This window comes from Daktulosphaira vitifoliae, unplaced genomic scaffold (genome assembly GCF_025091365.1).
Source record: "Daktulosphaira vitifoliae isolate Bord-2020 unplaced genomic scaffold, ASM2509136v1 Scaffold_1, whole genome shotgun sequence".
Classification (NCBI taxonomy): domain Eukaryota; kingdom Metazoa; phylum Arthropoda; class Insecta; order Hemiptera; family Phylloxeridae; genus Daktulosphaira; species Daktulosphaira vitifoliae.
In genome coordinates, this window is record NW_026099572.1 from 79,348,140 (window position 1) to 79,364,324 (window position 16,185).

The 16,185-nt window shown below is 25.4% G+C and overlaps 2 protein-coding genes across 9 annotated transcripts in view; both read left to right on the forward strand.

Annotated features, from left to right (window-relative positions):
- The first annotated feature begins 3,046 nt into the window (after positions 1-3,046).
- LOC126910236 (uncharacterized) overlaps positions 3,047-16,185 on the forward strand; it is a 38,784-nt gene continuing 25,645 nt past the window's right edge. Inside the window, exon 1 of the mRNA XM_050692610.1 lies at positions 3,047-3,065. Coding sequence (XP_050548567.1) covers positions 3,063-3,065 — 3 coding nt within the window. The 5' untranslated portion in view covers positions 3,047-3,062. The remainder of the gene's footprint in view (positions 3,066-16,185) is intronic.
- Positions 3,388-16,185, forward strand: part of LOC126910235 (uncharacterized) — a 25,833-nt gene continuing 13,035 nt past the window's right edge. The window contains exons 1-10 of one of the 8 annotated variants that reach the window (XM_050692609.1): positions 3,388-3,494; positions 3,779-3,827; positions 4,388-4,408; positions 8,692-8,712; positions 9,271-9,291; positions 9,370-9,390; positions 11,645-11,665; positions 12,226-12,249; positions 13,190-13,204; positions 14,314-14,457. In XM_050692609.1, the coding sequence (XP_050548566.1) occupies positions 3,462-3,494; positions 3,779-3,827; positions 4,388-4,408; positions 8,692-8,712; positions 9,271-9,291; positions 9,370-9,390; positions 11,645-11,665; positions 12,226-12,249; positions 13,190-13,204; positions 14,314-14,457 (370 nt within the window). In that variant the 5' untranslated portion in view covers positions 3,388-3,461. Of the gene's footprint in view, positions 3,495-3,778; positions 3,828-4,387; positions 4,409-8,691; positions 8,713-9,270; positions 9,292-9,369; positions 9,391-11,081; positions 11,103-11,644; positions 11,666-12,225; positions 12,250-13,189; positions 13,205-14,313; positions 14,458-16,185 lie in introns of all 8 variants that reach the window. The other 7 variants (XM_050692601.1, XM_050692602.1, XM_050692603.1 and 4 more) reach the window with 7 other exon arrangements.

Below are 16,185 nucleotides of genomic sequence, written 5' to 3' on the forward strand. Positions count from 1 at the left end.
TTAAAAAAATAATAATTATACTTTTATTTTAAATATAATCCTCGATTTATATGTTATTTAATATTTCTTAGATCTTTCGATATTATACTAATTGGTAGAAACTTTTTTTTTTCAATACAACATACATATCTATCAATCATAATTTTTATAAAATTAAGATTACTAATCAACGACATATGCACGTCAATAATAGTAAGCTATATATATTTTTTTTTCAACAGTTCCAGAAATGTTGAATTATAATATTCATCAACTTTAAGTTTAATTATAAAAAATTTTCAGGTAAGATCTTATTTTTACAAAAAAATTATTTTTAATTTTTTTAACTAAATATAACATGTTATAAATGTGTTATAGCTTTCCTGGATTGTCTTGTTGCTTAAAGTGCTCAAAGATGTATCCATGTTTACAGTAGAGTTCTGACGTTTCGCACTCAACTGTAAACATGAATACTTCCTTAAGCACNCACTCAACTGTAAACATGAATACTTCCTTAAGCACTTCAAGCTATAACAAATATTGATAATAATTGTAAAATTATTGATTACCATAGATGCATATTTTAATTAAATAAAAAAATATATAATTTTAATTAAAATTGAACACAGTAAATAATGATATGTATATGATTTATATAATGGCATAAATTTACAATTACATTAATTTACACATCAATTTATATTAACGTTTCCCGAACCATCAAAATAATTACCCAAACTAAAGCACATGGTTGATATAGGGCTAAAAAATCTCACTATAAAAGTTAAGAAATTAAAAATATTTACTATATTTATCGTAAAAAAATATGATTTACTTGATCCAGTCAGAGCATATTAGTATAATAATTAATAGCTATATTATATATGTTCGATCGTAATAAGCTATGATTACTTAATTTTCTGACTATCGAATTACTTATAAACATATGATAAGATATTTATTAGGGTGCCACTTATTCATACATTGTTGTGTATTGAGTAGTGATAATCTTTACGATTGTAATGTAGCAGTAGTACCGGTTTACACTCGGCCCAGATAACATGTAGCAAACGCGCGAGTGCCCAATAAAAAATGTAATTTTCATCAATAAAGTTTTTTCGTAAAAGTAATTGCGATGTTGATTATTTCCTTAAGTGAACCCGCAAAACATACATGATGATTTTTTTTTTTTTTTTTGTAATTCTTATGAGCGCCGGTCAAAATTTTATTAGAAATACCTTAAATATAAATCATGTAAAGTTTCAGCCCATTTGAACAACTTTAAAACGTGCCGATTTGAGATTAAAGTTTTGTGTAAATTCGTAAAATCCGTTGTTTTGACATATAGTCGTTACAATTTTCATTTACAAAAAATTTTATAGAAAAATAAATGTAGTACAAAACACGTTTTAAAAAAATAGTCACTTAATATTTTTTTGTAAAGTGAACTCATTCTCGGAGAAATAACAAAATATGTACGATTTTGCGTATTATAGAATAAACACAACTTTAGTTTTGTAAAGTTATATTTTTAATAGGGTGTCTTAATTATAAACGACAATAAAATTTTTGTTATTATTATGAACATCATTTTAAGTTTAAGTTAAAATTGATAAATGTCACTTATCACATACACTGACTCATAAACATATGATAACATATTTATATTACATAATGAATTAAAATCACCACCTATATTGGAATTTAAATTCCCATTTTAACTTTTATCCTTTATGGGAGTACCAACATGATTATTTAAATGTCAGCATACATATTCAAATAGTTCAAAAAAGTAGAAAATGATCTAACTAAGAAAATTACTAGTTGATAACAATTTTTGAACCAGTAAATAAAATGTCATCAACACTTTAAAATATAGACTGAAAGTGTGGTGTGCAATTAATTTGTATTTATCATCAAACATTATTTGCCGTGCAACATATCTAACTAAGGTATTAAAATACGCATAACTCCTGAACATAAATTTTAAATTCATTTGCTAAATACACCTTTTTTTAACGTTGTCAACGCAAATTTTCAAGTCCGAAATGATATTTTTTTTATTCTACAAAAATAATGATATTTTGATCCTACAAATAAAGTTAAAATAATAATAATAATAACAACAAATAATTTACATTTCTAATTTACATAACTTATTTAATAATTTATTTCAATTCATTGAGGACAGATTATACGGTACTATTAACGACTACATCGTCTAACAAGACTACACCAGGAATTGAGTCAACTATGTACCTATTATTTGACAAAGTAATGAAAAAGTTTTAAATATATATAATTTCTCTGAAAATAATAATTTTTTGAGAGTTTTTGGCTTTTGTTAATTACATATGAGTTTTTATTTACTATAGCAAAATATTTTCATTGTCATCCCTTACAGGTTATAAGAGTGTCTTATTTATTTTTTAATGGACACACACATATTCCACAAGTTTATAAAATACAAAATTATTTCATTAAAAAAATAAGTAGCTTTTTACAACTATTTTAAAAGTTATTAACAATTTAAAATAATAACTGGACGGTAAGAAATAGTTGATGCTATTTTGATCATTAAAAATTCTAGGCATCACTCTTCCTTCATCCAAAGTATAAAAATCTTATTAATTTCAGAAATATTTGTTATCAACGCGTCATTTTCTTAATTAAATAATATATTATTATGTATTTAATATTTTTAAATGAGAACATTATATGTTTCCATTTATTTACACTCTATAATAGATTAAATTATGTATTTGTAAACAAATATTTGTGTACAGTTATTTCGACTAATAGTCCACTAATAGAATTTAATATGATACTGAACATTTACGACAAATTAATTTAAGTATTCACATCATTATTATTTTAGTATAAAAAATACAATTAAATCAATTTAGAAACATGTGTTGCAAAATTGTTGTATAGACTATGTAAACAACTACCATAATGCGTTACTAGCATACTGATTGAAGTATTAATAAAACCGACAAATATTATATAACTTAATTTAAGAAACTGCTCCTTTTCAATATTACAATTATCAAAATTTTTTTACATATTTTTTAACTGAGAGAATGGTAAGTATTTAAATTTATAATCTATATGATGATTAATTGAGATTATGATACTCATTTTCTTGGAAACTATTGAAAAATTTTAAATTTTGCAAAATAAATATTGTTTGATTCAAAAAACTCTACAATAATATGTAATTAAAGAAATTTCTTTATTTTTTTAGAGACAAAAAACCTAATCTTAAATTTTCATTAATAGGAACATCTATTTTTAAGTTAGATAATTTGTTGATAGAAATAAAAATGTTCTTAGAACTGTTTTTATTTTGTGAATTATTCTGAAATTTAGCGATTTTTCTATTAATAATATCTTTTTTAGCATTCAGTATTTGTCAATTGTTACAGATACAGTTCGATATTATTCATTAAACGAACATTGTTGAGCTATAAAAATAATTTATGGCACATTTTAATATATTATTATTACTCCAGGTACTATTAAAACCAAAATAATGATATTCGTATTTTAAATTTAAATCTATAAATAATTTTAAAACTCAAACATTTTTTTCTATCATATCATCAAAATAAAATTAATGTTCTCATTAAAGAAATTAATTAAATTTTTATACCTGCTGGTATGAGAACACAACTTATTTAACTCCATATTATCGTAAAATTTTTTTATTAAATAATAATGTTCTTTATAAAAGTCATATCCTTAATGAATCACTGTGTATTTTTATACTTAAATTGATATTTAAATTATTTTTTAGAATTCATATTTGATCAAATTTATGACTTTGTACTTTATTTTATCAAATGGTAATATACAAATAAATTTATTACACATAATTTTAAAATTAGCTCTCACTATTTAAATAAATAAATGTTTGTACCTAAATTTAAGAAAATACTTTTACTTGTTGGAAAATATTATACAGTATCAAATGATATAAAATCAATTTTTATTTTTTGAATGGTACTAGCAATGAAAAAAATTTTAAAGATTTGTGTTAACCCAAATATTATATGGCGTGTCAAAAAAAGTATACAATTGCTTTTTGTTGAAAATTTATCGATACATTTTTATATGTTATATGTAATTCAGTTTAATAATTTTTAATCTAAATTCAATATATTAAGTTATACGTCATATTATCTGTCATATACGTGAATTCATAATGAAAAATGTATAGTAATAATATGATTGAAAAAATCGTCAAGGAAATTAATATTTACAGAATAAAGTAATCTTAATATATTATGGTCATAACATTTTTAACGTAGCTATTGAAAATAATAATTTTAAGGCTGAATCAAGTAAACCATTTTTTTGTATAAAAAAAAATAAATAAAAAAATTGTACTATTGTTTTATTTTAGAATTGAGTTCTTCGATTATCAGTAAGTATTATAAATAAAATTATCCACTAAGACAATTACCTATAAATGTTCATCGCTCATACTCAAAAAAAATGCTTGACATTCATTTTGTTCATCTCTCCACATATTAATTCTTGCACATCTATTTTGGAATTTCTTTTTACTGCTAAACAGTTTAAAAACTTTATTAATCGTCGCTCAATTTTTTTAAAAGAATCTTAGTTTCTTTCATTTTTTAATCAAGTGGTGCCACTTTACGTTCCTTCTCAATAGAAATTAACCCCTTCATATATTCAACTTCCAAATCATTCAATTCTTCCACAATTGAGTCATTTGTTTTTTACCACATCCTTTAACTATGCTCTTTACTACTAATGAGTTATTTTTTGCAGCTTACTCTTGTTCCTCCTCAAGGTCCGATCTGGAAGATATTTCTTCCTTGATACTAAAAAATATCAATTACGCTTGGATATTTTTCTATTAATCTCTTGGAAAAATGTTGATCGCATTCCTATCTCTAAACCTAATACATTACTTCCTGCTTTTCATCCTATTCCTCTATCTTCTTCTCTATAAAATAGTAGAACACATAATAAAAATTGGTTTAGATTGATTTCTGAAAAAAAAAACCCAGCACAGAGGGGTCGCGGCACAGTGGTGACGTGGCAAAGTTGGATCAAGTAAATGATATCTGACAGTGATTAAAATCACTATCAAAAATAAACGCTTCGATGCAAATCTTTAGATAGTGTTTAATTTAAAAAAAATTGGTGTTTTATTCCAAAAGCTACTTGATTTGCTAGTTCCTTATTAATATCTCGATTAAGATAAAGTATGTCGAATGAAAAAGAGTTTATTAAAAAATATTATTTCTCATAAAAAAAATTGTGTGGATCCATAAACTTTTCAATAAGTTATAGCATTATAAAGTTAAATATAATATAAATAATAAAATCGAGAATTTTCACACAAAAATAGCATTCAGTAGCCATTTTCACCGTGTAGACAAGTCCAGAGGTCAAATTTTTTTTTTTTCAAATTAAAGTAAATTACATTAGCTTTAATTTAAGATATATATAAAAGTGTCAGACCTTCCGGAACATTTTCAAAAGTTAAGTTGAAAAAGTAAATTTGTTGTGAAAAAGTTGTCATTTTAAATCCTCCCCTGTGGGCAGGTTAAGGGTTAAATTTATAAAAAAAATATACCAAATAAAATGTAATGATATTATGCATCTATATAAAAAAGAATTATATTGATATGTTTATTTTTGAAAAAGTTATGGGACTTTTAAGTAAAAAAATTTTTAAAAATTTCGAAAATTAGCGATTTTTAAATTTGTAATTTTTTTGGAGGTTTCCCCCATTTACGGGGAACGAGGGAAATTTTTTCAATTTTGAAGGGTAATGTCTTCGACTAGATACGATTTGTGATCTTTTGACGTATCGTTGAAAGAAATCCGTTCGGTGAGAGCTGAGAAAAAGTGGTAACGGACACAAAAAAAAAAAAACACATCATAGTAAAACCAATACCTTCTCAGCTTCGCATCGAAGCTAAAATAACCTAATCCCTAATATTCTATTTTATTTTCGGAATTTCTAAGATATTTTCGAGTGTCTATCTTTTTTTATCGGACCCATCTATGAGTTTTTTTGTAAAAAAAAAAGACAATTCTTCTAGCAGTATTTATTGATGATATCAAAGGAGTTTTTGATTCAATTAATATACTTAATAATTTAAAACGTTTAAACGCTATTGAATTACCCACTTCCTTTTGTAATTTTCTTTTTCTTGCTTTATTTTAATCGCTTCTACATTTCTCCTCTAATTCTGTGTCTTCTATTTCTGGATTTTCTTTTCGTTGACTTTCACAAGGAAGTTGTCTTTGACTCATTCTTTTCAATATATATATATATATGTAAACCATCAGTAATGACTTTTCCTCTCATAGTTTCTCCTATCATTTTTATGCCAATTATTTTGTCCTCTTTTCTTCTGATAAATCTCTTGATCACAATGTGGCTATTCACAACGTCTCTTTATCCATCCTTCCCAAAAACCTCTTCTCTTCATAAATTACTTCAGCACAATAAAATAGTCAATTAATATCCCCCTCTAATACGGACACTTCCCTAGGACTTAACTAAGATCCCAAGTTAATAAGGATTCCTAATTGCCAGTTCCTTTTTTCCTTTGTAAAACACTGAACTAATTTCCTTTGTTGTATTACTGAGACAATGTGGGAATCTCCTCCCTCCTTCATGCAATAAATTATTAATTCTATTAGTCGTACTATGATTGATTACAGTTTTTTTCTATTCTCTTCTGAACCCATATGCCATCGTAAGTGGCTTAATTCAATTATAGCATCTTGCTTACGATGGATTTTAGGCATCCATGTTTTTGTTTTAAATAAAAATGATAAGCGGCATATTATAAACAGAAAGTAAGAGTGGTGTTTGGTCTGGCGTAGTCTTGGGAGTGGTTGGTAAACGGTCATCATATTAATGAAATAAAAGTGAAAGGATCTCGGGGTATGTTTGCCTACAGTATCACTACTGATATATGTGAACGCAGGATAAAAGAGCAATGATAGGTTAATATTTCGCTCATATACAAAAATATAATCGCGAATTTATTTGTGTTGAAAATCCCGTATTTTTATGCAATTATTTTAGTCTGTTAATTTTTTACGACCTATCTCACTCTAATTGTTTATTAGTAAAAAACCTATAATGAAAGTATTATTTGGATATTTTACATAAATAAATGTTCTCAATTATCTCTAAGTATCCCGATAAGACAAATATTCAAATGCGATGAATCACGCAGTTGGGATGGGTTCTTCCTATTTATGAATGCCCTTATAAGGTTTTAATCCTCAATCCTGCTATTTATATTCTAACTAATTTACTGACTTCTTATCTTCGACCTATATTAAAATGTATTTTTTTAATACACTTTAAAAACTTTCCCAATTTTCGTTTCAATTTGACTGATTGTTATACCTCATCATTCAAAACATGTGTGCTTATTACATACCAAGTTTTGATATTTCCTTTTCTATCAACTTGCATCCCATTTTCTTTGCATACTCATTTACTACTGAATTAAATTATTAATGCACTACTCTAAATATCTGTCTCTCAAGATACCTATTTTCTTGTCTGATTAGATTCGTAGGCATATCTATTAATACAAACCTTTTCTTCCTCTTCCTGTATAATTTTTTTAATTATAGGGGATTTTCTCCTACTAAAAACACATCGCAAATGAAGGATTACATAGAGAATGTTATCCTTTATTTTTTCTCCATTATTCTAATGTTTTTCGTTACTTTAAATCCATCTTCGTGAATGTGTGAATCGCCAAAACGGTCTTCTTTCCCTGCCATGTTATCGGTCCATCGTACTTAGTCCTTCTAATGTCTCGGGTTCCATCGTCTAGATCTCATCCGCAATATCATTTCAAGCTTTTCATACCTTAGTTTGAGCCATAACCTTTTACGAGCTTTCGTTTATAAATTAAACCTTAATTCTGCTTCCTTTTATCATTTGCTTGAGGAATAAGTTATTGGTGACTTCCTTCACTATTTTTTTTATACATATTAAACTGCCTCAACTTGGTGTCTTGTAGGTGCCTGTTTATAATATCTATAAAATCCAATGACAATTCTAATCTTGCTTATTTTGTGATACTAATTTATTGATCTATTTCTGTGATTGCAGCCATTATTTCTTTTATATCCAGCGTTGGTTGTATTATTTAACCATCTTATTGTTTTTGATAAATTTTATTTTTATTTCATCTTACTCTTTGTTGTACTATATAACATTTTTTTATTTAAATAGATCATACTGTCCCTTAATATCCCAATAACTAATTAAAATGTTATTTTCGAGCTATAATATTTATATTATAAATGCTATGAAAAAAAGAAGTATTATTTTTTATAAGCATTTGATTAGCAGTAAATATAATAAATAAAATAAAATGATCGATAAGACCAATATCTATGATATTTTTCAATTCTAAACACTCCTTTTATTAATTATTATTTACGTATTTCACATAAAATTTAATAAAAATGACGATGTTAAGTTCAATTTAAAATAAATTTAAAAAAAAACTAAATACAATATATTAAGAAATAATACTCTTACACTAAGCATTTAAATAATATTTTTATTGTATAATTAAATAAAAATTATGAAGGTATTTTTTTTTATTTATTCAAGTAGAAAATACAATTATTTTTGCAATAGAGGGTATTAATAAAAAAAATGTAATTATTGTTTTTCTTTAGCATTGGATTCTTCGAGTAACAGTGAGTTTCATAAATAATATTATTCAACAAGACAATTAACTATATAGGTGTTAGGTTAATAAGAAAACTACTTTATTCATAGATTAAATATTATTTACGATTTTAATACAGAATTAATTTATTTAGATAAGATTATTTATTTAAATAATTAAATAAAGTAATATCAATCGAAGTGAATTAATTAAAGAAATAATTGTAATTAAACGTTTAATTAATATTTACGTATTTTAAATAAAATTTAATTAAAATGACGATGTTAAGATCAATATAAAATAAATTTTAAATATTACTAAATACATTATATTACGAAATAATACTCTTACTCTAAGCATTTAAATAATAGAAAGAAAACGTATTTCTATTGTCCTCATTGTTTGTAACAATTTGCCTGATTCCTTATTTACGGAACACACTGTTCACCTCATGAATCTAAGTTATTTTGTACATATTTTTAATTTATTATTATATACAATATTTTTTAAACAAAAAATTTTAGTTAATTCGTTAGAAATACAATTTAAGTATTTATAATAATATAGTTTTATGATATTTCTATAGCTTTGGACAAAAATAAGGAAGGTATGTTATCGATTAAAAAAAAAAATAACAAAAACGTCTTTTTCTAAGCAATTAATAACATTCAAATTTTTATTGTAGAATTGAATAAAATTGATGAAGGTAATTTTTTATTTATTAATGAAAAAAATACACTTATTTTTTAATTTCAAAATAATAATAATAAATTCAATAAAATAAAAAAAAGTCTTACTTTAAGCGCTTAAATAACATTTAAAATTTACATTGTTTAGTCTTTAGTAAAAAATATGATGGTTAATATATCATTTATTGAATCTAATACGTGGAAGTTATACGAGATTTGTTAAATAATATTTTTTTTTACTAACATGTACAAAATAAAAGTTGATTTCTTTTTTGATACATAAGAAATATTAAGTTATTGTAAAAAAAAAAATTATTTCATAAGTTAGACTTTAAAGAGAACTTTCAAAAATTAAAAAAGAACTTTTTTTTATTATACTATATTGAAGTATGTAATAAAAAAAATTTTGACTGTTCGATAACCAGCGTTGTTTATTTCTATTGCGTAATTATAATTATATTATATTATAACTATCAAGCAGCTCGTATTTTTTTAAGACCATTTTGAATTTAATAGTAAAGTAATATTAAAATCGTCTATTTAACTTTCGAAAGTAACTCTTAAAATTTGCCTTTAGGCATTACTTCAGAGCGGCCTACACCGTCTATAACTCACACCAGCACGTTGTGAATCAGCCCAAAATTAATCAAGAGCTAATTCGCAACGAATACGGTGCAAGTTGTCTTTAAAGTAGCCGTGCCCGGACATCACCTGGGTGAGACAATAAGTCATCTCAACGTGAGTCCGGTCTACCCACCTGTGCAACCGATCGGATTCTATGAGGGACGCGATCCACTCGCCTCTCGTCGTTTCCTCCAAGAGGTGAGTGCGCCACCGAAGCATGGTCATCCTCCTAAACGCCAGTCGGTCCTCGGATTCGAGGGTCCGGCCGCGTTCTCGGCAGAGCTCATGCATGGCGGCGCGTTCCTCAGCGAGCAGGTCGTCGGGCGGCAGTGACGACAGAATACCCCACCACTCCGGACACTGTTCGGTACGCCGAAACTGTCCGTTTCGTCGCCCGCCTCTGCACCCTAAGCAGGACTTCATGGTTTTTGGACGAATATTCAAGAGTATCCGCCTTGCAGCCATTATTTCTTTTATATCCAGCGTTGGTTGTATTATTTAACCATCTTATTGTTTTTGATAAATTTTATTTTTATTTCATCTTACTCTTTGTTGTACTATATAACATTTTTTTATTTAAATAGATCATACTGTCCCTTAATATCCCAATAACTAATTAAAATGTTATTTTCGAGCTATAATATTTATATTATAAATGCTATGAAAAAAAGAAGTATTATTTTTTATAAGCATTTGATTAGCNCTATGAAAAAAAGAAGTATTATTTTTTATAAGCATTTGATTAGCAGTAAATATAATAAATAAAATAAAATGATCGATAAGACCAATATCTATGATATTTTTCAATTCTAAACACTCCTTTTATTAATTATTATTTACGTATTTCACATAAAATTTAATAAAAATGACGATGTTAAGTTCAATTTAAAATAAATTTAAAAAAAAACTAAATACAATATATTAAGAAATAATACTCTTACACTAAGCATTTAAATAATATTTTTATTGTATAATTAAATAAAAATTATGAAGGTATTTTTTTTTATTTATTCAAGTAGAAAATACAATTATTTTTGCAATAGAGGGTATTAATAAAAAAAATGTAATTATTGTTTTTCTTTAGCATTGGATTCTTCGAGTAACAGTGAGTTTCATAAATAATATTATTCAACAAGACAATTAACTATATAGGTGTTAGGTTAATAAGAAAACTACTTTATTCAGAGATTAAATATTATTTACGATTTTAATACAGAATTAATTTATTTAGATAAGATTATTTATTTAAATAATTAAATAAAGTAATATCAATCGAAGTGAATTAATTAAAGAAATAATTGTAATTAAACGTTTAATTAATATTTACGTATTTTAAATAAAATTTAATTAAAATGACGATGTTAAGATCAATATAAAATAAATTTTAAATATTACTAAATACATTATATTACGAAATAATACTCTTACTCTAAGCATTTAAATAATAGAAAGAAAACGTATTTCTATTGTCCTCATTGTTTGTAACAATTTGCCTGATTCCTTATTTACGGAACACACTGTTCACCTTATGAATCTAAATTATTTTGTACATATTTTTAATTAATAACTACACAAAAAATTTGAGTTAATTCGTTAGAAATACAATTTAAGTATTTATAATAATATAGTTTTATGGTATTTCTATAGCTTTGGACAAAAATAAGGAAGGTATGTTATCGATTAAAAAAAAAAATAACAAAAACGCCTTTTTCTAAGCAATTAATAACATTCTAATTTTTAATGTAGAATTGAATAAAATTAATGAAAGTCTTATGAAAGTTATTTTGTAAATATTTGGAATTTATAAACTTTATTCATGTTTTTATGTTATATCTTATGTAATACTTGCTTTATAATAAGTAATATTGCTACACGAATTTTTATTTAGAAATTTATTAATTGCTATCAAATGCCTATAACTGTTATGATAATTCAGTATGAATAAAAAGCGACTTTACTCGAAGGTAGTAATCCATTAACGACTGTTACATTATTATTATTATTTTGATTTTTTCCTGTCAACACTAATCCACGTTGNAATTTAGTAAATAACATGATGGTTAACATATCATTCATTAAATCTAATACGTGGAATTTTTACCGGTTTTATTAAATAATATTTTATTTTATATAATATACATAAATTATAATTATTTCAATAAAATTATATTTTAAGTATAAATACGCCTTATATATACTAATAATAAAATTTTATAATATTTTTATAGCTTTGGACAAAAGCAATGAAGAAGGTATGTTAATCAATAAATAATATGTGATGTTGAACATATAAATATATGATGGTTAATATATTATTTATTAAATCTAATATGTGGATGTTGTCGTGACACTATAACAATTTCATTCGTGATTCATTAAATAATTTTTCATTAACTTGTACAAAATAAAAGTTAATTTATTTTTTGAATCATAATAAATATCAAGTTTATTGTAAAAAAAAATTATTTCATAAGGTAGACTTTAGAGGTAACTTTCAAAAATTAAATAAGAACTAAAAAAAGTTTTTATTATACTAGATTGGAGAATGTAATAAAGAAAATTTGACTGTTCGATAACCAGCATTGTTTATTTCTATTGAATAATTATAATTGTATTATATTAAAATTAACAACCAGCTAGTATTTTTTTAAGACCATTTTGAATTTATTAGTAAAACAATATTAAAATCTTCCATTTAACTTTCAAAAGTAACTCTTAAAATTTTCCCTCTAAAATAAATGAAAACAATTATTGAAAAGTAATGTTAAAAGAAATAATTTAAAAGTAATGTCTCATTAATATTTACGTATTTTACTACAATATTTGATAAAAATGAAAATGATAAGCTTATTTTGAATAATCTAAGTGATTGAAAATTAAACGTAAAAACAATTTAAAAGTGTTGTTTGTTTATTATATCATAAATGTATAAAATTCTTAAGAAAAAAAGAATATATTTACACCTAACTAAATGAATAAATTACAGCATATTTATAGCTCTACAATCAAAATAATAATATAGTATAATAGTAATTGATCACTTGTGGCTAATATTATTTTAAATATTAACATTTATGTATGTGTTTAGGGCAGTTAAATATTTTTTATAATATTTTGTTTTAAATTAATATATAAAAAAAACATATTTTTAATTTTTATTATAATTATTATCAGTTTATAAATTTGTTACAGAATCGGATAGTTATGGTATGTAAATTTATTAATAAGTTAAAGTAATTAAAAAAAAATTATTCCATATCTAATTCAACATCATACCTCGAAATAAATATTATGCCATCTATTTCTATCTTCTGCTAACTTTCGCCAATGACTTTTTTGATTCCACTGTACCGCATCCCTATTAATGCAGTCTTCCCATCTTAAGGATAAACAATTGAATAGTTCTTTGAGCCTCCCTGGAACTGCTGTTATGTATTACTTCAGAGTGGCCCATACCGTCTATAACTCATACCACCACGTTGTGAATCAGCCCGAAATTAATCAAGAGCGGATTCGCAACGTGGTGTGGCCCGTCCCGTTAACCCGTTCCCAAAGTGGGAACTATTAGGGAGGACTGGCAAAATAACTCACATGACAAAAAACATAACAAAAAAATAAGAACTTAAGGCACCGGCCTAAACCAGCGCCTCAGGTCCTCTCGTGCCGGGCGGCGTGGTTGCCTCTGTCTCAGGGGTTCCGTTTCCTCCTTCATTAACAAGATGGATTCTGCGAACGCCTGGACGAGATTCCACGCCTCCCGGCTCCTCAACATTAGATCCATCATGGACCCGACTTGGAACATGGACCCTAGTCATAATTCTAAAGAGTCTTGCTCCTGGTCCCACGCCAAGCACCGGAAGAGGGTGTGCTATCAGCCTCTCCCAGACGATCCGAACAGTGGTCAGGGTTACTACCCTAACCTATTTCTAGTAATTTCGAGAGGATAAAATTCTTTTTAATAAGAAAAGTATGTGTATCAGAACTGTTACGAAACCGTCGTAGAAACGTATCACACATTGCACTCGGTAATATTTAATCGTTTTAGTCGGCAAAAAATTTCAATATGAGTTTATCTCATTGTTTAATTTTTTTTTGTTTAAATGATATTACTAAAAATAACAATTAAATAAAAATTCACACAGCATTGAATAAATAATATAATTATTAAAAATAATCAATTTATTCACCCTCTAGAGTCAAATAAATAATGAATAAATAAAATGAAATTTGGCACATACATTTTTTATAATTATATTTTAATTTAGTATTTATAAAAATAAATTCATTATTTTATTAAATGGTTTTTTTTTTTGAAGATTGTCCAATTTGTTTGCAAGAACTTGGCGAAGATTTTACTGAACATGAATGTGGTAACAAATATCATATAGAATGTCTTCACCGTTGGGAAGTAGAAAGCAAATACCATAATTGTCCTGTTTGCCGAGAAATATTATATCCTAGTAAGTATTTTAAGTATAATTCTGTGAACTATTCCGTATAAATCAAATACGTATTATATTATTTTTTATAATATAATATTATTATAAAATGATAATAATTTATGAGTATGAAAAACTGAATGCAGTTTTTACAGGTATTTTAATTTTAATTTTATCTTTTTCTATTTCTATTTATTAAATAGGAACTCCTTAATTTTCCATTGCTTTATTACTTTAAATATAACTGATTTAACTGAAATTACTCTCACCAACCTTGTAATAAAACTTGTGAGTAATGTTATTATTATCTTCCATTAATGGTAGATTTCACATACTCATGTACTATTTGCTAATACACTAGTCATTGGCTGGTTAGTATATTTTTAAGTGAATGGCAACTTTTTATACACAAAGTCTCATTCAAAACCATTCCTAGGTTTTTAGTTGAAATGTCCAAAAACTATATAAAAGAAAGATTGTCTATAGTGTTTATAATAAACCTTTTGCTAATATAGGCGAAAAATAAATTTAAAAAAAATAAGTTTATACAATCTTAATTACATAAAAAAAAATAAAAATGTTAGGTTTTGTAGCGTATCGATAAGCAATGTGAAAGACCCAGTGAAAGTTGATATTTTTTATGTTAAATACGGATAAAAAAACCCAACCCAGAACAGGGGGGTCGCGGCACAGTTGTGACGTGGTATAGTTGGATCAAGTATAATGATATCTGACAGTGATTAAAATCACTATCAAAAATAAACGCTTCGATGCAAATCTTTAGATAGTGTTTAATTTAAAAAAAATTGGTGTTTTATTCCAAAAGCTACTTGATCTGCTGGTTCCTTATTAATATCTCGATAAAGATAAAGTATGTCAAATAAAAAAGGGTTTATTAAAAAATATTATTTCTCATAAAAAAATTGTGTGGATCCATAAACTTTTCAATAAGTTATAGCATTATAAAGTTAAATATTATATAAATAATAAAATCGAGAATTTTCACACGAAAATAGCATTCGGTAGCCATTTTCGCCGTGAAGACAAGTCCAGAGGTCAAATTTTTTTTTTTCAAATTAAAGTATATTACATTAGCTTTAATTTAAGATATATATAAAAGTGTCAGACCTTCCGGAACATTTTCAAAAGTTAAGTTGAAAAAGTTAATTTTTTGTGAAAAAGTTGTCATTTTAAATCCCCCCCTGTGGGCAGGTTAAGTGTCAGATTTACAAAAAAAATATACCAAATGATAAGTAAAGACATCAAGCATCTATATAAAAAAAAATTATATTGATATGTTCATTTTTGAAAAAGTTAGAGCATTATTAAGTTAAAAATATAAAAAAAAATTATTTTACAAAAATCGTAATTTTTTATTAACTTTGATGTCAACTTTCACCACGAAGACAAGTCCAGAGGTCAAATTTTTTTTTTTCAAATTAAAGTATATTACATTAGCTTTAATTTAAGATATATATAAAAGTGTCAGACCTTCCGGAACATTTTCAAAAGTTAAGTTGAAAAAGTTAATTTTTTGTGAAAAAGTTGTCATTTTAAATCCCCCCCTGTGGGCAGGTTAAGTGTCAGATTTACAAAAAAAATATACCAAATGATAGGTAAAGACATCAAGCATCTATATAAAAAAAAATTATATTGATATGTTTATTTTTGAAAAAGTTACGGCAGTTTTTAGTAAAAAAAATTGAAAGAATTTCGAAAATTAACGTATTTTAAATTTGTAATTTTTTT